Source organism: Aristolochia californica, unplaced genomic scaffold (genome assembly GCF_029961685.1).
Source record: "Aristolochia californica isolate CCGP_79_NKW_82.1479 unplaced genomic scaffold, dmAriCali1.0.hap1 SCAF_6, whole genome shotgun sequence".
Taxonomy (NCBI): Eukaryota; Viridiplantae; Streptophyta; class Magnoliopsida; order Piperales; family Aristolochiaceae; genus Aristolochia; species Aristolochia californica.
The window spans coordinates 6,434,237-6,458,176 of record NW_027182257.1 but is presented as its reverse complement, the minus strand read 5'-3'; the positions used below and the strand labels follow the sequence as shown (position 1 = coordinate 6,458,176).

Here is a 23,940-nt window from a genome sequence, read left to right as displayed (position 1 = left end):
TCACTACCAATAAAAGAGCTGCTAAAAACTCCCTCTATCTATGATGGAGCAATCAAAAATAGAGATATGAAGACCTCTTCATGGAGTTCTCTACGTTGGTCAGATAAGGAAGAGAGGAGCCAAAGTTCAACTGCTGCTGTAAATAAATTTGTTGTAATTATGTCTCAAAAACAGAGAAGAGACAAGCTCGAGTAGAGAAGAGTAACTTCTTCCAAAAAACCTGTAGTAAGATCAACCGAAAAGAAAACCTTCCGAAGCTAATTTTGCACTGATTGAGCGACAATACAGAATTAAAATAAATTTCACAAATAAACATGGGGAAGATTATGGAAACAACAGTAAGATGAGATGAACTCTAAAAACCATAAAAAAACAGCCGCATAGAAGAATCCCGATGAACAAGCACAACATTGTTAACAGTAGCAGCAATAACGACTACACCCAAGAAAAAAAAATTAGTAGCAGAAAACAGAAGTAAATAGAAGACAATAGACAAGATGGGTTCAAATTTATGATTTGATAAGTTTATGCCTCTGTTCTTCCCAGCAACTACCAGTGCCACTGCTCTTCCCAGCCACTACCAATGTTGTTGCTCTTCTCAACCGCTCCCAATGTCAATACTCTTCCTAGCCGCTCCCAGTGTTGCTGCTCTTCCCAGCCGCTAACAATGCCACTGCTCTTCCCTGCCACTATCAATGTTACTGCTCTTCCCAACAGTTACTAGTGGCACTGCACTTCCCGTCCTAGTGCTTCCAAGAACCCTCAAAACAAATCTCTTTATATAGCTAGTGCCAAGTTTACAATTTCAGTTGCTACGAGACAAGATTGGCCTATCTTGAAGGGGCATGATAAGGGATACGCATAATCCCTTCAATTATTGGATAAGACCCCATTGGATTTATCCCATGATGTATTTATCTTATCATGTAAAGCTTATCTTCTCTATGTTAAATTGTATAAATACCACCCTTATTCAATTGTAAAGGAGTGGTTTAGTTCATCTTCTAAGTGATTCAATTCATCTTCTAATGTGGTTCAGTTCTGTTGGAAGATGGGCTCAAATCCACAAGCTCAAGGCTAGAAGCCCACGTCAAAGGAGTGGCAAAGTGGTTATGTATGTTATGTTCCATAAGGATGGCATGAAGAGATAAATACATTGTCTTATTATGTCTTTTAATCTATTGAGTTGTAATAAGGGTTTTGTAACACTATAAATAAGAGCATTGGGTAATAGGTAAGGCATTCAAGCCTTCTCCTCTCTTTGAGAAATCATCCAACCACCCTCTCTTCTCCCTTGACGCATTCTCTTCTTCCCTCAATCCAAACTCTCCTCTCTCACGTCCTTCTCCTTTCTCCCTCTTCTCTCTTTCTTCTTCCACGTTAACATAGGGTCCTTCTCATGGGGTTCTAACTTCTACATGGTATTAGAGCATGGAGTTTAGGATCCCTATTCAAGTAGTTATGTCTTCCATTCAAGAAGTTTTTTATAGAAGAAGGAGTTCTACCATGAAGAGATAGGTAAAATCTGTTCTTTTTTAAAGAAATCTTTATATGGGCTTAAACAGTCCCCTCGGGCCTGGTTTGATAAATTCAGTCAAGCACTTCTACGATTTGGCTTTCATAGGTGTTCGATTGATCATTCAGTATTTGTTAAAAATACTATCAAAGGGATGATATTATTGGTTGTGTATGTTGATGATATTATCTTGACTGGGAATGATGCTCATAGTGTACAAGAAGTGAAGAATATGATATGTCAAGAGTTCAAGACTAAAGATTTGGGTAAGCTCAAATATTTTCTAGGTATAAAAGTCCTTCAGTCAAAACATGGGATAATATTGTCTCAAATAAAATACGTTTGGGATCTTCTTGAAGAAATAGGAATGAAGGGTTGTAGACTAGTTGATACACCTATGGATGCGAATGAAAAATTGTGTGCTACAACTGGAGAAGATGTTGACACTAGCAAATATCAAAACTCATGAGAAAATTGATCTATCTCATAGTAACTAGGCCAGATATATCATATGTTATGAGCGTGGTAAGTCAATTCATGCATAAACCACAAATTACTCACTAGCAAGCTTTGGAGAGAATACTACGATACTTAAAAGGTGCTTTAGGAAGATGATTGCTATATAAAAAACAAGGGCACTTCAATATTGAAAGCTTCTCAGATGCAGATTGGGTTGGATCATTTGATGATAGAAAATCTACGCCTAGGTATTGTACCCTTGTTGAGGGGAACTTGGTCACAAGGAAAAGCAAAGAGCAAAACGTGGTCGCAAGATTTAGTGTTGAATCACAATACCGAGCTATGGCCCACACTATAACTGAACTTTTATGGATAAAGACTCTTCTTACTGGATTGAGATTTTATAAATCAGGCTCCATGGGCCTACATTGTGATAATTAAGCAGCTATTCACATTACGTCAAATCTAGTCTTCCATGAAATAACTAAACATATTGAAGTGGGTTGTCATTTTATACAAGAAAAGTTTTAAGCAGGAAAATTTTCTCTTAAATATGTTTCATCTCAAGAGCAAGTAGTTGATATCCTTACCAAACCGGTTACATCTAAAATTCTATCTTATATAAGTGGCAAGCTGGGTATTTATGATGTATTTTCTCCTCCAACTTGAGGGGAGTGTTGGAAGATATGCTCAAGCCCAGACGTCAAAGGAGTGGCAAAGTGGTTATTTGTATGTTCCATAAGAATAGCATGAAGATGTAAATACGTTGTCTTTTTATGTCTTTTAATCTATTGAGTTGTAACCCTAAATGGGTTTTGTAACACTATAAATAAGAGCATTGGCTAAGAGGTAAGGCATTCAAGCCTTCTCCTCTCTTTGAGAAATCATCCAACCACCCTCTCTTCTCCCTTGACGCATTCTCTTCTTCCTTAATCCAAACTCTCCTCTCTCACATCCTTCTCCTTTCTCTCTCTTATCTCTCTTCTCTCCTTCTTCTTCCACGTTAACCTAAAGTCCTTCTCATGGGGTCCTAACTTCTACAAGTTCCACATCTAACATGTGGTTCACCACATAAAGTCCTTCTCATGGGGTCCTAACTTCTACAAGTTCCACATCTGACATGTGGTTCACCACAACAATGCGAAGACAAGTTAAATAGTCTCAATAAGAGGTAAAAATGACTACAATAATGGAATTGGTTGCACCTACCAAATGATCCTACTTTCAATAGATCTTTACAATTACCCTTGAGAATTAAGTAAAGATGAACAAGTTGTTAGGGAGACTCAAGATGACATAGTGGAAGATGATCAAGAAGCATATTCTTGTGATATGGATGAGGAAACAAAAAAAGAATAACCATGGTGGGTCAATGGAAGATCTTTCTATTCAAATAGGAGTAAACAAGGTCAACTAGAACTTTAGAAATCCATCAACTGATCTTATGTAAGGTAATTTGTGAGTGTATAGATGAATAACTTTTTCTAGTAATGCTTTCTGATAGTAGTTAGTTGTCCCATTTAGTATGAAAAATATATTATTCAAGGTTTTAAAGTATGATAAATAAATTATAATAAAAAATATTTTATCTTTATCTATGGGTACTATATTCTTTTAATATCATGCTTCTCCTCCTAATTGAAATCTAGCAATTGATATTTTTGTAAGGTCTGTTAAAAAATTGTTTGTTCCATTTTTTGACTATTCTCTTTACTTAAGAGAAAAAACAAGAAGCACGATTTTCTCTTAGGTGTTGTTAAGAAACCATTCTCATGTTTTTCTCCAGTTGCAAAACTAGTTTGATAGATTTTATTTCTTTCGTTTATCAAGTGGATAATAAAAGCCATGGACCCATCATTTTTATCTTTTATACTTTTGTTGAACAATTTCATAAGAAATGTTGTTATACAATGATTGGTTGTATATTTTATTAATGTGTGTATCTTTGAAATCAACCCGCTGAGAGGCATTGAAAGAGAGCTCACTGGAAAGCAATTCGCTCTTGCATTTGAAATTAGTCAAATTTTGCGAACAAATGACCTCCTCTCAACTCAATCATGGAGACAGTTGTTATGGCTAAAGTTGAGGTATCAAAATCCCAAGTGTGCGTCTAAACTTTCAAGTCTAGTTCCTTGTTGATAAACCCTTCATGGGTCTAAGCTGCAGAGCCTAGTTGGCTATTGAAAAAAATTCTCCATGAGACAAGACTAGAATATCAAGTTTGTTGCTATAAAAATCTCAAGTGTGGGTCTAAGCTAGAGAGCATAATGTATTGCAACCTATGTGAGAGTATGCTTAAAAAAATAGTCAAATTCATATAATGGACAAATTATCACACTCAACATAGTCGATTTATAATGGTTCACAACCTAAAATCATATTGTTATGTCCCCTTACAAGGTGTTCTCACTTTAATGTTGAATAAACTGATCAACAACCCAACGTCATCTACACCAGTAAACATAATTGTTCAAATTAAAATACCTACCCAACAATTGAAACTTATGGTCAACAACAACTAGGTACAAGCACCTAGACCCACAAGATGATTTTTAAAAACAATTACCTATAATTTTATTCAAGTTTTAATTGGTTTATAGCACAGTAAGGATTACTTCCCTTTTAGTTAAGAACAATGTCCATTTTGTTAGAAATTAGAGGCCCTAATTCCAACTAACGAGAGCAATAATAATAATAGCGGGATAAAGGAAAAGCAAGTACGAAAAACAACAAGATTTATACAGGTTCACCTCAAGGTGAGACTACATCATGTCTTCCGCCATTGTAGTAATCCGCTATAAAGATGAAATAGTTTATAAGAAAAATTGTACACAATTACAGGTGTTTACTCCAACCTCTCTCAGGCTACACCTCCAACTCTTTCTCGGTGAGACTCAGCATAGGGCGTTGATTAGGCTCCACAACTTAACAATCTCCCACTTGGACCTAATTCATCATTAATATCTCCTCTACTGGGGAAACAACTTCTCAATCAACAGAGAAAAGTCCAACTAAAGATGCACACAACTTTAGTTTCTCAATTGTAGTAGTCTTTTTCAAAATATAACCAAATTCTGACTTCCTTTGACTTCCTTGAATCTTCTCAAGTGCTAAGACTCCATCCTCTAGAGTTGATCTGATGAAGTGATAATGCACCTGTATGTGTTTTGTTTTGGCATGATAAACATGAATCTTTGCTAAATAAATAGCACTTTGACTCTCACAATACAACACATTTTTCATATGCTTGAGACCTAATTCTTTCTAGAAGGACTGTAGCCATACCATCTCTTTGTTGGCTTCAGTGACAGTGACATATTCTGCCTCAATAGTGGGAAGAGCACTATCTTCTACAACTTAGAGACCTAACTAACTGTTTTACCATCCAATGTGTATACATATCTAGTGGTACTCTTCCTGCCATGTTAGCATCTACATAATCTTGTAATCCCAAGTCTGACTTTTTTTAAACATAAGGTTGAGTCTGCAGTGCCTCTCAAATACCCGAGAATCTACTTCACTGATTCCCAATGTTGTTTCCCCAGATTACTCATATATCTGCTAACAACTCCTACTACATGAATTATGTCTGGTCTAGTGCACACCATAGCATACATGACACTAGCAATAGCTGAAGCATAAAGCACATTGGCCATAAGGGCTCACTCCTGCTCTGTAGAAGGTGACTGCTCCTTAGATAGTCTAAAGTGACTAGCCAAAGGAGTACTCACTAGTTTTGCATCATACATGTTGAATATGCTCAGCACCTTCTTTACATATTCTTCTTGTGACATTTTCAAGACATCAGTGTCCCTAGTAATCCTCATTCCAAGGATTTATTTTGCAGCACCCAAATCCTTCATTGCAAACTTCTTGGACAACTCCCTTTTCAGCTTATCTATTTTCTATTTGCAAGCACCTGCTATCAATATGTCATCAACATATAGTAGTAGAATGATGTAGAAATCATCAAGCTTCTTCACATAACAGCAATGATCCACCTGGTACCTCAAGAAACCATTACTACTCATAAAGGTGTCAAACTTCTCATACCATTATCTTGGAGCTTGTTTAAGACCATACAAGCTATTTTGAAGGTTGCACACCATTTTCTCATCTCCTTATGCTTTGAAACCCTGTAGCTACATCATGTAAATTTCTTCCTCCAAATTACCATGAAGCAAGGTGGTCTTGACATCTAACTGCTCTAAGTGCAAGTCTTCATTTGCCACTAATCCAAGCATTGCTCTAATAGTAGTCAATTTCACTACTGGAGAGAAAATCTCAGTGTAGTCAATGCCTTCTTTTGTTGAAAACTCTTTACCACCAGTCTTGCCTTGTACCACTTGCTACCATCATGTTTGTCTTTTATTCGGTATACCATTTGTTCTGCAATGCGTTCTTCCCTTTTGGTAACTCAGTCAGCTACTATGCTTGATTGGATAACAGTGAATCCATTTCGTCCTTCATGGCCAACTCCCACTTGGTTGATCAACTTGCACGACTTCCTCATAACTCTTTGGTTCACCTTTACCAGTCAATAAAATATAATTCAGTGCAAGGAAGTACCTCTAAGGTGGTCTGCTACTTCTAGTGGATCTTCTAAGTTCAGTCACAATAATGTCATGATTTACTTCTGGGGCTATGTTTTCAACTTGTCTGCATACATAGTACCTTCATTGAAGATCACGTCCTTGCTCCTAATAACCTTACGACTTCGGTCATCCCAGAAGCGATAACCGAACTCGGTACCAATATAGCCAATAAACAAACATGTCTTAGATTTAGCATCAAGTTTATTTCTAACAACAGAATCAATATGAATATAAGAAAAACAACCAACAACTTTCAAGAAAGAAAGGTTTACCTCTTTGCCGCTTCATACCTCTTTTGGTATTTTGCAATCCAATGGTGTTGAGGGACCTCTGTTGATCAAATAGGCAACGGTGCTAATAGCCTCAGACCATAATATCTTTGGCACTCCCGCATGTAATCTCATTCTCCTAACACGCTCGTTCAAAGTTATGTTCATTGACTCAGACACACCATTCTGATCAGGTTTTCCAGTAATGGTCTTCTTCATCTTGATTCAATTATCAGCACAAAACCACTTGAAATCATCATCTATGTATTCTCCCCCATTATCTGACTGCAGACACTTTAGCTTCAAATATGTCTCATTTTCAATGTCACATGGTAGTTAGAACCACCAAGGGAAGTAACATTTGAATGCCCCCACACATCTATGTGAACCATCTCCAATTTTGTTGTCTTTTGCTCCTTTCCAGCCTTAGAAAAATTAACCCTTTTCTACTTATCGAAAATATAGCCTTCACACAAACTGTTGTTAACAGTTTTCAACCTTGGTAGCTTCCCTTTGGACTGAATCACTTTAATTCTCTTCTGTTATGGACTCAATAAGACTGAGTCATCTACTTTACTTTTATTATTTATGTTGCTTTTAATTTTGAATTTTATTGATTTGTAATAAGACTTAAAGGTAGGGGTAGAATTGGGTTTTATAACCCTAACCTATGTTGATGTTAATTACCCTATTTAAGGGGTAAGGATGGAGAAATAAAGCAAGTTTGGAATTAGCATAAACTAGGGTAATTTAGGTTCTTTCTAGGCTCTCTATTCTAGGGTTCTTGGCTTGAACTCTCTTGGGGGTTTGCTGCATCCATTGGGGAGTCTTTGAGGAGATCTTGGAAGGAAAAGGAAGAGGAATTACCTTTCTCTTCTGAGCTGCAAGAGAAGATCATCTCTTTCACGAAAATTCCAGAAAAGGAGAGGTCTTGACGTGAGTCTACCCAGGAAGGAGGACGAGTTCTTGTTGCTGCTTGGGTGTTGACGTCCAAAGGTATTTGTTAATCTTATTCCAAGCATTGAGATTAGATTTATGTTTCTCTTTTACGTAAGGAACCAGTGCTGCATGAAATTGGAAACTCTACCTTGACGTGAGCCATAGGAAAGGGGATTCCACATTGGGGCCTCAAGGAGTTTCCTTGACTAGCTGGGTTCGTTCATAATTAAGAAAAGAAAACTCCTTTTCAAAGGGAATGAATTCAGTAAAAGGAAAGGGGTTGTCTTGAGTCATTACAGCAAGTAAAACCCTCTTGTTTTGAATCATAAAACAAGGGTTTCATATCTGAGTACTTAAACAGTCCTTTAACTTGCTAGTTGCATCTATAATTGAGAAAAAAAAAATACTTTTCAATCCTAACGTGAAAGGAGAAGTATAAGATAGCTCTTTTCACAAAAAAAAACGTGATAAGAAATCCTTAAGCAGTGCTGGATTCATATTCAACTCGCCGAGTTACTAGATCCATGGCTAAGGACCACAACAACTTGGTATCAGAGCAGGGTAACCCGGCAGAGAGAAGCACCAATGAATACTTTGAATTGCTTGAAAGAAAATTTGATACTGTCCTAGAGAGGTTCTCAAAAATTGATATCGATATGGAGACCTTGAAGGGAATGATGGATAGCATGGAGAATGGTCTAACTACTGGCAAGAAATTTGCTGCATTGGAGGAAAAGTTTACTCTCAGTTTGGAAACCTTGAAAGGAATGATGGATAACATGGAGACAGGTCTGAGCACTGGCAAAAACCCAATTCCGGGAGACCATTCGCAGATCAGAGGGGGAGATGAGTTTACTAGACACACAAGTTTCTTGGGTCAGCAAGGACCCTTCATTCCGGGGGGACACCTCAACCAGGGGGGAGGCATTGTACCCCTCATTCCATATCAGAGAGGAGGGGACCATTCGTATAATAGAGGGGGAGATAAATTTCCGAGGCGCACGAGTTTCTCGGGACAGCAAGGACACCTCATTCCCGGGGGACACTTCTACTAGGGGGGAGGCACTGTTCCGAGGTATACTAAAATAGAATTCCCTACTTATAATGGGTCAGAAGACCCTTTGATATGGTTGTATCGGTGCGAAAAAAAATTTAGCTATCAGCGAGTCCCAACCTATGACCGAGTCAACGTAGTTGTTTTCCACTTACTAGGGGAAGCACAACTTTGGTACCAGTTAGTTGAGGTTGATAGTGAGGTGGTAGATTGGGATGAATTTAAGCAACTGTGTTCTCTCCGTTTTGGTCCTCCGGCTTACAGTAACCCTTTGGGAGATTTGGTTTTACTACGCCAAACTGGGGCCGTGGAGCAATATCAAAAATTGTTCCAAGAAAAATTAGCACGAGCCAGCAGTATGGTACAAGTGGATCAGCAAGTTGCGATATTTACAGCAGGACTGACGGAGGCCTTAAAGGTTGAGGTGGAGCTCTATGCACCTGTTAACTTATCCAGCGCTATGAATATAGCTCGTGTTTTAGAATTGCGACAGCAGGCACAACACAGACGACCTCCAAGGTCAAGGGAGCGCAATTCTCCGAGAAACAACTCGGGTATTACTTTGACAGGGGATCCGAGATCTAGTCATCCTACAACTCCTTATATATAAAAATTGACAAGTGCTGAGATGGTGGAACAGCGGGCTAAGAATCTATGTTACAACTGTGATGAACCATATCAGGTTGGGCATCAGTGCAAAAGATTGTTTTTGATCGATAAGGTTGAAGATGAGGATATCGAGTTGATAGAGGATATGATTGAGGAAGAACCACCGGACATCTCCCTGCATGCCATTACTGGGCAGCAATCGGCCACAACTACGCAAAATGGGAGCGGCTCGACAACTTCCACCAGGTCTACCCAGCTTCCGAGCTTGAGGTCAAGCTCGATCTCCAGGGGGGGGGGGGGGGGGGGGGGGGGGGGGGTGTGCAGATGTTATGGACTCAATAAGATTGAGTCATCTACTTTACTTTTATTATTTACGTTGCTTTTAATTTCGAATTTTATTGATTTGTAATAAGACTTAAAGGTAGGGGTAGAATTGGGTTTTATAACCCTAACCTATGTTGATGTTAATTACCTTATTTAAGGGGTAAGGATGGAGAAATAAAGCAAGTTCGGAATTAGCATAAACTAGGGTTATTTCGGTTCTTTCTAGGCTCTCTAATCTAGGGTTCTTGGCTTGAACTCTCTTGGGGGTTTGCTGCATCCATTGGGGAGTCTTTGAGGATATCTTGGAAGAAAAAGAAGAGGAATTACCTTTCTCTTCTGAGCTGCAAGAGAAGATCATATCTTTCACGAAAATTCCAGAAAAGGAGAGGTCTTGACGTGAGTCTACCCAGGAAGGAGGACGAGTTCTTGTTTCTGGTTGGGTGTTGACGTCCAGAGGTATTTGCTAATCTTATTCCAAGCATTGAGATTAGATTTATTTCTCTTTTACGTAAGGAACCAGTACTGCATGAAATTGGAAACCCTACCTTGGCGTGAGCCATAGGAAAGGGGATTCCACATTGGGGCCTCAAGGAGCTTCCTTGACTAGATGGGTTCGTTCATAATTAAGAAAAGGAAACTCCTTTTCAAGGGGAATGAATTCAGTAAAAGGAAAGGGGTTGTCTTGAGTCATTACAGCAAGTAAAACCCTCTTGTCTTGAATCATAAAAGAGGGGCTTCAAATCTGAGTGCTTAAATAGTCATTTAACTTGCTGGTTGCATCTATAATTGAGAAAAGCAAGCAGTGTTGGATTCATATTCAACTCGCCGAGTTACTAGATCCATGGCTAAGGACCATAACACCTTCTCACTCATGTGACCGAGCCTATAATGCCACAAGTCAGAATAGCATCAACTATTGCAACCATGTCTCTGCAACTGAAAGTGATGTAAAGAGTTCCAATTTTAACTCCTCATGCAATAACCATGGCCCCCTTATTGACTTTCCATGGAGAAGCATTAAAAGCCATATTATGACCTTCATCATCAAGCTGTTCTACTGAGATCAGATTATGCATCAGTTTTGGTACATGTCTCACCTTGTGAACTTTCCTCACTGACCCATTTGATATCCTCAAACTGACATTACTAATACCGACAATATTTTAAGGTTCTCCATCAACAAGATACACCTTCGTGTGATCTCCAACAACATAATTCTCCATGATCTCACGGTGTATGGTGGTCTGAAAAGAAGCTCAAACATCTAACACCCAAAAGTCAATAAGGCTATAAACCGACAAGAATAAAATATCTTCTACCTCCTCAGTCATGTATTTGCAGCTTCGTTTTTCTTTTCATCCTTCTTCGGTGCTCTACAGTTCTTCTTTATGTGACCAGACTTGCCACAATTCCAACACTCCACATTTCATCCAAATTTAAACTTGCTTCTTGCATTCGTTGACTTCCTTCTACCACTGCCCTTGTTGGAATTCCTCTCGAACTTTCTGTCTCTAGTATCGACACTTAGGGTAGAATTAGAAGTCGACGATTCTTCGGAGTCCTTGCTATGAACTTCCTCCGCAAGAATGGTATCCCGAACATCATTAAAGATCTACTTCTCATTGCCTATGGAGTTGATGACCACAACTCTCATAGGCTCCCAACAATTTGGCAAAGACGCCAAAAGAATTAAATCAAGAACCTCATCATCAAATTCAATTTGAACGAATGTCAATTGATTAACAATCATGCTAAACTCATTCAAATGCGATGCTACTGATGTATTTTCTGTCCTCTTTAAATTGAAGAGTTTTTTTCATAAGATGTACCTTATTATTTACGAAAGGCTTCTCATACATGTGAGACAGAATCTTCATCATCCCCTCTATGGTTTTCTCTGGCGCCACGTTGTGAGTAACATTCTTCGACAGTGTTAACCGAACTACTCCCAACACCTGACTATCGAGGAGATTCCACTCATCATCTTTCATACCTTCTGATTTCATATCCAGAAGTGGTGCATGTAGCTTTTTACTGTACAGATAATCTTCGATTTGCATCCTCAAGAACGCAAAATCCATACTATCAAACTTGTTGATTCTAAGTGTCGATCCTTCTCCGCCAGCCTTTGCTCTCAATCACGAATCAAATCTCTGAAACCACTTGTTAGGAATTAGAGACTCTAATTCTAAACTAACAAGAGCAATAATAATAATCGTGGAAGAAAGAAAAAGCAAACATGAAAAATAACAAGATTTATACAGGTTCGCCTCAAAGTGAGACTACATCCTGTCTTCCGCCGCTGCAGTAATCCACTATAAAAATGAAATAGTTTACAAGAGAAATTACACACACTTACAAGTGTTTTCTCCAACCTCTCTCGGGCTACAACTCTAGCTCCTTCTCGGTGATGATCAAACCCTAATAGTGGCGCCCCTTAACTATAAAGAAAAAATTAGGGTAACCGTTATACAAGAGTAAAATTCTCAAATTACCCTTAATAAAACAACAGTTAATATATCATGGACCGGGCAGGGGCTCCGCCCCCACACCCCTGGGAGTGGGGTTTCCTGTCCCCTTCCAAATCATTATTAAAGCCTTTGTAAATTCAAATTCAAATCATTATTAAAGCCTTTGTAACTAAGGTTGTGAGTTATTGTAATTGGGTTTTGTACCCAATTGGTATTGTTAGGCTTATGTAGCCTAGAACCCCAAGTTGTTGTGGCTTTTTTAGGCCAAAGTTGTTATTGACGTATGTGTTCGGGCACTTGTGGCTAAGTGCTATTGTAAAGGTTATGTATTCTTTTATCTCAAGGCTTGTTGTGTAGCCTAATTGTGTTATCACGGGAATTGATGCAATTGGTTTGGTATACCCATCTCCTTTATAAGTGTCATTTGACTTGCTATTTATAGTGAATTTAACTCCAAGATGTGGAGACATCTTGGAAGTGGACTAGGAGACAAAGTTTGGGCAATGAAGTACTATAAAGATCACTACATTTGATTGTGGTTGAATGATTGAGTGTGTCCTTGCTTGCATATTAGGTTTGGGTGTGTATTTTTTTGTTGAAGATTTCGTGAGGACAAAATTAGCCACATGTTTACAAACTTCATAACAAAGTGAGGTCGATTAGTCAAGAAGAAAATTCCATTTTGTGACTTCGAGCCTACGCTACTTCTTAACCTTACTTTCAGATTCGAAGTTGAGAGAGATGCGAAACCAATTCTCAGATTTGATTGTTTAAGAGGAAAAGAAATTTGGAGAGGAGCTACGAAGAGAGAAGAGTGGTGTGAAAGGAAGGGAAACAAGTTGTAATTCGTAAAGGATTATAAAACTCGTATTTGACCTAACCTCCCCTTGATAAACATTGCTGCCTTTCTCAGTTCAAATAATATCATTATTAAAGTCAGGTAGAGGTGGAAGATCATCATGTAAACAGAAGAAACGTTGAAACGGCGCGGAGTGGGGGACGAATGTGGGAAGGTAGTGATTTAGCACACGGATTTTTTCTATAAAACAAAAGATGATTAGTGGCCGGCAATGCCTCCTTATAAAAAAAGAAAAAGCTTCAGAAATCAGAATTGCTGAGCGCAGAAGAGAATCGAAAAAGGGCAAACAACAATCAAATCCTTTCACCCAGTGAAAAACACGTTTCATGCGTTGTATTGTACTCTAGATTCGTCCTCGGACGGAGGCCAAAATGCGAAGCTAACTCCATCGTTGCTTTTCCATCTTCGTCATTTCTTCCACTGGATCTAATTAACAACGTGAAACACAATTCTAATTGCAAAAAAAAAAAACAATTGAATTCTATTAGCTGATATTTTTATTTATCCATTTAATTAGCCGATTGCTTAGAGTTAAACATGCAAATTATTAAATAAATCCCTAATTCAAAGTTATAAAGGAGATCATTTATAAAGATTATCCACTTAATGCCTTAATATTAATTTTTAATAATAAAATAAAATGATTAATATTATTATTATTATAAATAAAAAAAGAGGTTAGACTACTCGAGTCTCAGCCAAGCTAATCCATAGTACCTAACTTTTTTTTTTAAGTTCGTACTCTTTTATGGTTGTAATAAATATAATAAAAATAAGATATTTTAATGAATATAATAAAATAATATTTTTATAAATGAGAAAAAAAAAAGTTAGAAGTTCAAGTTAATGCCCAGAGGTGCTTACTACTAGTAACGAGTGGACTGCCATTGGCGCCGGTACGGGAATTTTTTATCGGTTTTGAAGAGGACAAGTTATGCGTACTGGCTACTCCCTACAGTCGGCGGTCCGCTGTCCTGTCGGATATGAAGCATAGGTACTCCACTAACTTACCTGAGACACCCAACCGCCTTACCAATTATCGCCAGTCCATGTGGCAGCTCTTCCAGACTCAAAACGGTTTTACTCATCCTCTGGCCTCACCATCATGTAGGAGACTGGTGTGTCATCTTCTCCCGAGTCCCGACAATCAGACTTTCCTTTTCTTCTCCCTCTGTGCGGGGCCCGTGGCCCCTTGGAAAGTGAAGGGTTTTTCAGCACATGCGCCTGCCGACCACCACTCGTCCTCTCTTATAAAAGAAGCAGACACTCGCGAGTCTTCCAGCTCCAGGCGCCCCCCCCCCCCCCCCCCTACCCTCTCCTCTTATTTAAATGAAACTATTAATTATGAGCAATTTCGAGTTTTTTTCTAAAAATCTTAAGACTTGGTAGTTTTATGTTGGTCCCCCCCCCCCCGGCCCCAACACTGACGAACACAAGGAGTCACTCCTGCTGCTACTTTAAATAGTGCAAGGGAAAGAAATCTAAATTGAGCACGAGGCCAAGCATGTTTGGCCCCCTTTTTATCTGCAGGTTGCAATTGAATGGCATATTATCCACCTGTCACTCTCTCTGTATCGCTGTAATGGCGCCTGACATGGATTACTATTCCCACGTGCCTAAATTACAGATTCCTTCCACCGACCGACCACCAATATTACTATTTTCTCTGATCTTTTCTGCCCTTTTTGCAGTTTGGTTGGCGAAGTTAGTGGTTATTTTAATTCAGGAATTTACTTCTTTATTTAATTTTTTAGCTAGAAATATTAAAGGCCGATATGATTCTAACTTCTCGTTTCTTCTTCCAATAATTCGTTGACGTCAGTCGAGAAAATGAGAATACCTATAGTGTACATTTTCCAGAAATGGTTAACTATTAATGGTGGTGACTGGTGAGTCAAAAAAAAAAACTACAAATTGCCTCATGAAACCGACTGAAAATGAGAGTACCGAGTGTACATTTTCCAGAAATGGAGAAAATTACTCTTTAACTATTAATGGTGGTGACTGGTGAGTCAAAAAAAAAACTACAAATTGCCTCGTATGAAACGGAAGGGTTTTTGCTTGTTGCAGTGGTTTACATTCTTCGCAATGCAGATTCTTGATCAAGAACTTCCCTAGAAATTGGTATTCAATGAAGCCGGCCGCCCCAAATTATTTCTCTTTTTATGGCAATGAATCACAAGCAAGCCGCGTGTCTTATCTGTCCACTCCATTGTCTAAATTTGTGCCAGCACTTCACTCTCCGCGTCCTGTGCTCGAAATGGAAAAGATTGAAATTCAGTCCCCTTGGTTTTCATTAATAGAAAGTAAATTATTAGTATGCTAATCAATATAATAATTTAAAATTAAATTAAGTTATTTAATATACTTATTGACTCAACAAAATATATATAATTTGTTAAATACTTTCACATAAATTATTTTAAATTATTTTGACTTAAGAATTTTAAATAATAATATTTTATTAGTATTAAGAAATCAATAATGTTCTAAATGTGAACATAAAGACAAGTGTAATTATTATTGTTAATAATAATAATACATTATTATTCGAATAACAAAAATAAATTTAAGTTTAAATTAAAATTTTTAATGATTTAAATTAATATATTCAAATTTTAAATCTATTATTTTTTAAATAAATTTAACTTTGTTTAAATTAAAACACTCATTTCACTTAAATTAATCGAATAAATAATTAATTTTTATTTTATTTTTTTAATTATTTTAAATAAATAATTATATGATTTACATGTTTTTATATTTATATTATTAATGTTATAATATTTTTTTCAATAATAGGGCATTATATATTATAAAAAATCAGTAATAAAACACTTAATATAAATATTATAATTATAGTATATTATTTTTAAAAATAATTTAATATATTAACTTTAATATAAATTTATTAAAATAATTTAAATTATTATATATTAATAATTATACTATGTTGTTTAAAATTTATCAAATTTACTTAACTATTTAAAAAAGAAGATTTAATATAATTTCTTATTAAAATTTAAAACTTTAAAAAACAAAAATTTCTTAGTAAGTCTTTTAATAATATTTTTATTATAATATATTTACTAATATAATGCTAAAAAGCAGGTACGGAAGAGTCTCACATGACTTTCACAATAAGAAGTTTTATAGAATCAGAAGTTTTATAGAGTCAGAATTTGTATAGAGTGAGATATCATAGACAAGTTTTAGTTACATGTATTTTAGTTATATTAGTTTTCTATTTATATTCAGTTGTTTAGCTGCTCTGGGACTTATCTTTTAGTGTAATTAGATTCTACTTATTTCTTCTATTATAAATAGAGATTCATTATACTCAAATTACAATAAGTTAGTAAAGTATATTTTTTCCTCCATAACTTCAAAAAGAAAAAAACTTTTACTTTACGTATGAGTAGAACAGTCTTTTGTTTTTGTTTATCGGCCGATATAGAGAAGAATCTCAAGTTCAAAAAGTACCGAAACACGCTCTCGGGCTCATGCTTGTTACTGCTCACGGGCTAGCACTGTGCTCATGCTTCCTCCTGCTTGTTGCTCTTGCTCTTGGTGCTATCAGTTCCCTCCTTGTATGTCTAGTAAAGAGCACTTAGAGCTCAGCGCTTTCTATCAGGTATGAAATGTGAAGCCCTTCTGGTGTCCATACTGTCTTGAGAAATTAGATGCCCGGTAGATACGTAAGAGTAATGTGATTGTGGACTCTGTTATCGAGTTTGCCTCCTCTCTCTTTACTCTCATGTTATGTATGTTTCGATATTAGTTATTCGAGGACTGTCCCCTTCCTTTACAGTCTGTCTCCCCTATCCAGCTCAATAACTCGGCTAAACAAGCCAATGCACTTTAATATAAGCTTAATTAATGCGCACATCTTTATTTGTATCTCCTCTCCTTCCTGTGATGCTTCCGTCCCGCCCCCCAGTGTTGTTGTTTGTCTTTCTTCGCTGCTCTAATTGAATGGTTATTCAAGATTACCTCCTCTCTATCTTAACTGCTCTAGTAACTGTTCTATTTGGGTGGGTTTTCGTTGTGAAAGTCAGATAAGACTCTATTTGCAAACTAATATACTAAATAAAATAATAAATTTTTATTTTGATTGACTAAATTTACATTAATTATTATAAATATTTAATTAATTAGTTTTATTATTTAAAAATATCTACAAGAACTCTAGTTGTCTCACTAACTCTGAAATTCTATATTCTAGAAATATTTGTTCTAGAATATTATATACCAATAACATTTTTTTTAGTAAAAAAATAAATATAAACACTTTAACACCCCCTTGTAAATAAATATTAGGATTAAAATGCTTACCTGAATAGAGATTCAGGTATTTTTACTTATTTAACTTAGTTACCTTTTTTTAAATATGAAAAATGGTTTTTCTTATATGATTATTAAAAACTATAGAAATTTGCAAGCTCGTTTTATAATTTATAATAATTTTTTTGCAAAGCTCTAACAGTCTCTCCCAAAATTCTTACACTGCCTTTTTACCATCCTTCCTTCCTTCTAACCTGATCTCTAACTTTTCAAGTATAAATTTAATAAGCTTAGTTTATGTGACACTAATGAGGGACCGACCAATGTGGAGGATGCACTATCCTCCATTTACTCATGTATTTAAAAGATTAGGGAAAAAGGGTATGACCTTCCTTCTTCCCTCTCCCTATGGATCGAAGAGAACAAAAGAAATTGAAAAGACATAAATATCCTTATTTTTAGAATTTTTAATTATTTAAAAACGTCTTCAATTTCTTCAACAACCATGAAAAAGAAATTGAAAAGACATAAACATGAAAAAACCAATTGGAAATATTTTCTTGTAAAAATGAAATATATTACAAAAGTAATTATTCTTCGTTAGCTTATTTTCACCTAGACAGCATGAGTTCCTCCAATAATTGTTTAAAGCAAGCCAATCCCACGTTCATGCATGACGTTTATCCTTGCGTACACACAAGGCACCATTTTATAAATGTCAAATTGTTAACGCCAAGAATAATGATAAAGAAAAGAGGAGAGATAAATATCCGACGTTCGTCGACCATCAACGTCACATCTTTCGTCTACCTCCTCGCCCCTCCGGCGCATCTGACAGGACGACGACCGGAAGCTTATCTATAACGCAATTTTTTCCGAACAAGTTAAATAAACAGATATAAAATTGAAATATTGACGTTTGAGTTGCTGTTTGATTACTATAAAAATAAGATGGAGCAAGGCCGTCGATTAAACTACTGTTCGAGCATTATGAATAGCAACTCAAAGGAGACTAAAACTTGGTGTGTGTTTTTATTTTTACTTGATAAAGATTGAAATACAAAGGAGTGGTTCGTTTTTCCCATTTTAATACTTGTTGATGCGGCTGGTGCTTCTGCCCAATGAGTTGTTTATGAATTTCAACTGTAATGGGCGTTCAAACCAGTTGCCAACGCGGTTTCACCTTGCTAATGATGTCAACGAGTAATAAAGTAACATCTGCAAAGACTTTACCCCAGTATATTTGAGCCATAAGATAAGAATTATCTCCACTTTTTTCCTCTTACTAGCGGAACTCTGTTTTTTTCCATAACCGAAGACTACCAAATCTTCTACAAGAGTTTACGAATGTTAATAATCCCATGTGAATTAATGAGAATAAATATATAAAATTTATTAATTATTTTTTTTAAAGTTAATTAATTATTTTGAAATAAACCTTAGGTACCACAACATTTCCTCATTATATTTGAGCCATAAGATAGGAATTATCTTAACTTTTTTCCTCTTGCGAGTGGAACTCTGTTATTTTCCATAATGGCAGACTACCCAATCTTCTACAAGAGTTTTCGAATGTTAAGAAATAATCCCATCTGAATTAATAAAAAATAAATATATTAAATTTATTAATTTTTTTTAAAAATTAACTAGTCATTTTGAAATAAACCTTAGGCACCATAACATGTACTCTATACGGTCTCCGTTAAAATTATCTATATCTAGAATCTAGAGAACTTATACATGAGAAAAAATTGTTTAGAAGTAGTCCCATAACTTCACGGGCCAAACTCAAAGACAGAAAAGAAAAGAGTATCCTTGACCCATCGGCTCGTCCGTGTAAACATCAACATGGGGCGATGCTTTTGGACTCACGTGCTGCGGTTGATTGGTTTCCGCCGCCGCGGGGCCTCCTATTCCTCAGGCGGTTTCCTGCGTCGGGGCGAGGCGACAAATCTATCCCGGCGAAATTGAGAAGGACACTTTTTGCTGTTATTAAAAGGGTAAAACTTTTTCTGAACACGTGCTCTCTGCCCTTTCTCCCTCCGCGTCTTTTTCTGTCAAGCCAGCGAGCAAAACGTGGCCTCCGTCTCCTTTCCCTTTTTTTTATTTTTTTTATTTTTCTAATCTTAGAAAGAAAACCATTCCAATGCGGCTGCTTTCTGATCTCAAGCAGACGGAGCATTTAATTAATCCGACGGCAAGGATCACGAACCACATGTCACGTGGGATTTCCCCCGCGACTCTTAAGAGTAGAGTGAAAAACAGCATTGGTCTTTAATCGAAGCAATCATGAACACTATTTACCAAACGGGACGCAGATCAGAGACTGGGTCTTGATTGTAGGACCGGATGATTCGGGCGTGCATGATGTTCAATCGATCGCAGCCGTTCCATGGCTAGATAAAACCTTAACACGCATACATCCTTCCTTTCGTGGAGCCCATCTTAATATGTCAGTTTGATTCTTTGACTTGTCACCAGCATCCGTGGGATTGTCCAATCTTCTGGATCGCCACGTCGACAAAGCTGGAAGGACTGAAAAATTTACGCAGTGGTATTTTTGTTAATATGTGAAATAAGAGGGGTTCTTTACCTGCTAATGAGAGATACCTTGGCTCTAGACTCGGGGGCTAAAGTGTGCACAACTTCCGGCTCGCGCGAGTGTCGCAGGCGGCGACATATGGTTATATCGGCGACGCTTCTGAGAAACCCCGGGGAATGAGAGACTCTACAGCCGTAAAATTCAAACAAATGCACTTCAAATCCATACCAAATCCAAATGCTATCAAAATCAATTCGGACACATATCAACCACAGCGGGCACCTCTACCTTTGCTTTTCTTCGGTTTTTCTCTCTTCCCGTTCGCCTCTCCTCCTTCGGTGTCTCTCTCTTCCCGTCCGCCTCTCTCCTCCTCTGCCTCCTCTCTCTCCTCCGACCGTCTGTCTCTTCCCGCCCCCTTTCTCCTTTGCCCGGCTGCACGGGGATATTTTTCGCTGACCATGGAGTATAGCTCGCCGTCTTGTACCTTTTTTCGCTGCAAGTAATTTTCTGTTTTCGTCTGGAATCTGGGAGTCTAGATTATAGAACTCGGAAAGCCAATTTCTATCTGGTCTTTGTGAAACCCTCTTCGGACTTTGGCTATCTTTCTCGTTTTCTGCTTTTCTTTGTATGAAATGACTGACTATAGGTTGCCGACGATGAGTCACTGGACCGATGATAGTACGATGATTGAAGCCTTCGGGGCGTCAGATCTCATGCCGTGGCCTCCGGCTTCTGCTTCAACCACGGCAGCGGATCCGAATAGAAGCCTGCAAGGGCCGACTCAGCAGCATAATCAGTCTTTCTTTAACCAGGACACTCTCCAGCAGCGACTTCAATCCCTTATTGAGGGGGCTCGCGAGAGCTGGACCTACGCGATCTTCTGGCAATCGTCGGTTGATGTTTCCGGCGTCTCTCTACTTGGCTGGGGTGATGGGTACTACAAAGGGGAGGAAGACAAGCGCAAGCGTAGAACCACCGCCACCTCCGCCGCGGACATGGAGCACCGGAAGAGAGTACTTCGGGAGCTCAACTCCTTGATATCTGGCATCACTGCATCGAACGACGACGTGGACGAGGAGGTCACCGACACCGAGTGGTTTTTTCTGGTTTCCATGACTCACTCCTTCGTTAACGGGACCGGGCTGCCTGGTCAGGCCTTCTTCGCGGCGGGTCCCACCTGGGTTGCCGGTGGTGACCGCCTCGCCCGCTGCTCGTGCGAGAGAGCGAGACAGGCCCATGTGTTTGGATTGCAGACTCTGGTGTGTATCCCTTCAGCAAACGGCGTTGTCGAGTTAGGGTCCACTGAGCTCATCTTTCAGAGCGCCGATCTCATGAACAAGGTGAGGGTTTTGTTTAATTTCAACAGTGTGCCTGATCCGTGGCCCTCAACAGACCAAGGGGAAAACGATCCTTCGCTTTGGATTTCCGAACCATCCACTATTGAAATCAAGGAATCGACCATGGCTGCCTCCTCCACTCCCTCGGTTCCAGAAATGTCTAGGTCTGTTCAATTTGATAATCCTTGCTCAAGCAGCCTATCGGTGAATCCAAGCTCAATTCAATTGCATCAGGCTCACCAGCAACCTCAGAATCCAAAGCAGACGCAGAGCTTTTTCCCAAAAGAATTAAACTTTTCGGAATTCGGATTCGAGAGCGGCTCGAGGAGTAATGGCACCCAGTGTAAACCAGAATCGTCAGAGATCCTTAATTTTGGAGAAAGTAAGAGAAACTCCATAAGCAATTCAATCGTTTTTCCTAACCATAGTAGTCAGATTTCGGTTTTGGATGAAAAGAAGAAAAGGAAATCTCCTACTTCTAGAAGCAGCAATGACGAAGGGGTGCTGTCTTTTAGTTCTGCCGGGGTGTTGGCTTCATCAGGCGTTGTGAAATCCGGTGCAGTGCCTGACTCGGACCACTCTGATCTAGACGCATCGGTTAGAGAAGCCGAGAGCAGTCAAATTGTTGAGGCTGAGAAGAAGCCCCGAAAACGCGGACGCAAACCTGCCAACGGTCGTGAAGAGCCTCTGAACCATGTTGAAGCGGAGAGGCAGAGACGAGAAAAGCTGAACCAGCGATTCTACGCCCTTCGAGCTGTGGTACCCAACGTCTCCAAAATGGACAAGGCCTCTCTTCTGGGGGATGCGATCTCTTACATTAACGAGCTCAAGAGCAAAATGAAGAAGCTAGAAAGTGACAAAGATGCAGTACAATCACAATTGGATGGTGTGAGGAAGGAAATGACAAACAAGAATTCTTCGTCCGTGGATCGTGATCTGAAGATGTCAAATTCCTTGGTTGGCCTGGAAGGGAAGTTATCTGGGTTCGAAATTGAGGTAAAGATTCTCCAGGGGGATGCCATGATCAGAATGCAGTGTCATAAGAAATATCACCCAGCTGCAAGGTTAATGGCCGCTCTGAAGGAGCTGGAATTAGATGTGATGTCTGCAAGTGTTTCAGTTGTCAAAGATCTCATGATTCAGCAGGCAGCAGTGAAGATGACCAATCAAATTTTCACTCAGGAGCAGCTAAGCGCGGCCCTCTTTGCAAATATAGCGGACACCTCCCGTGGCCGATAAGTGTAAACTCTATGCGGCTTCAGTCTGGGAAGTTTTGAACTCCTGAGCGTACACAGTCTGTGTGTACTCATTGTATATTTACACATGTTTAGCAGTTTTTCTCTTGAACGAAGAGGTTTTCTGACCTACACTGTGTCTGCTCGGATGGTTAGTTTGAAGAATCACAAACACTGTAGAGAGAAGAGAGAAGAAGTGGCTGTCTGAGTTATGCTGTAAGTACAGACCTTCCTTTGTGGTGTTTGTGCTAGTAATTTTTCCTTTTTAATGCGATGTATATACGCGTCAGTTAGGTTATTGAATCGCATTATAATTAGTCATATAGCCTGTGTAATTGAAGTTTAAATTAGGGGTTTTGGGTTCACGGAGATATCCACTGGCCATGAAGGATCTGTAATAATGAATTGATGTTCTCTTCATCTCTGTACTCTGCAGTAATGGGTAGAAATTATTGTTCAAGTTCAGTTATATGCGAGTTATGGGTTTTGTTACCAAGAGTAGGCGAGTAACCCCTAAAATTGAATACTCTTTATCTGCATTCCCATGACTTTTCTGCCGCTGTTTCTTCATTTTCTGATGCATTAAGGCCCGCCATATTTGATTGTTCGATCTGCCTCCTTTCACAACGTCATGGATTTGGATGCGGCTTGTCTTTCAGGGCACTGTTTAAGGAAAATTTCCGATCTCTTTGGATAGTTAATCTGTGAATTCTGATGCTCATTACTACTTTGAATGCCTTACGAGCGAATCATTAAATGGCATGGGTGACGTTTGATAGCTTCTCACTACAGCTTTCCTGGTATTCCTCTCTTTGTTATTTGTGTTGAGAAATTCAAATGTGCAAGCTTCTGGGCGTTGAGTCACCTGCGACGGTTTGAGCGGAATCGTTTCTCGTGAAATCTGATCATCACTTGCTTTCTGAGTAGTCAGAAGCGCGTCGAGCAGCCTCTGATACAGCCAGACAACCATCTCTTGTCCCCGTGAATATTGAAACGAGGAAGTGTTGCGGACGTCAACTTTAGAATATTATTATAATATTTCCATAATGTCTCCATTATTATGCTTGCGTCTGGCTTTGTCTGGGGACAAATGCCCCGTCATTTCTGACCACCTGCATTTTAAACGTCTGTGATGAAAAATGTGGTTTGTCCGGTACCGATTTGACGCTAAATCTTATTCTTTTCCTTATTTCCATACGAATGGCTGCTGCTGGTTCGTCGGCTTTGACGAATAATCTTAGTCGTTTCCGACCACAGTAAGGAATTTCGAATTTTAAAATGTTGAGATTTGTTAAAGTAGTTTTCAAAGTAGAAATGGAAAATTTACAAGATTAGATATTAATATCGCGTCAGGGACCCTTATTGGAAATTTATTTCCTAGGATAAAACTAGAATTCCAAGAATACACATTTTCAAAAAAACTTTCAGATAACAACCTATTAGTGTT

General features: G+C 38.4%; 1 protein-coding gene across 1 annotated transcript; it reads left to right on the top strand.

Moving 5' to 3' along the window:
• Positions 1–20,155: 20,155 nt before the first annotated feature.
• LOC137934325 (transcription factor MYC2-like) lies at positions 20,156–22,953 on the top strand. Its single transcript, XM_068778606.1, has one exon. The coding sequence runs from the start codon at positions 20,554–20,556 to the stop codon at positions 22,495–22,497; it is 1,944 nt and encodes a 647-aa protein (XP_068634707.1). The 5' UTR covers positions 20,156–20,553; the 3' UTR covers positions 22,498–22,953.
• The last annotated feature ends 987 nt before the right edge of the window (positions 22,954–23,940 follow it).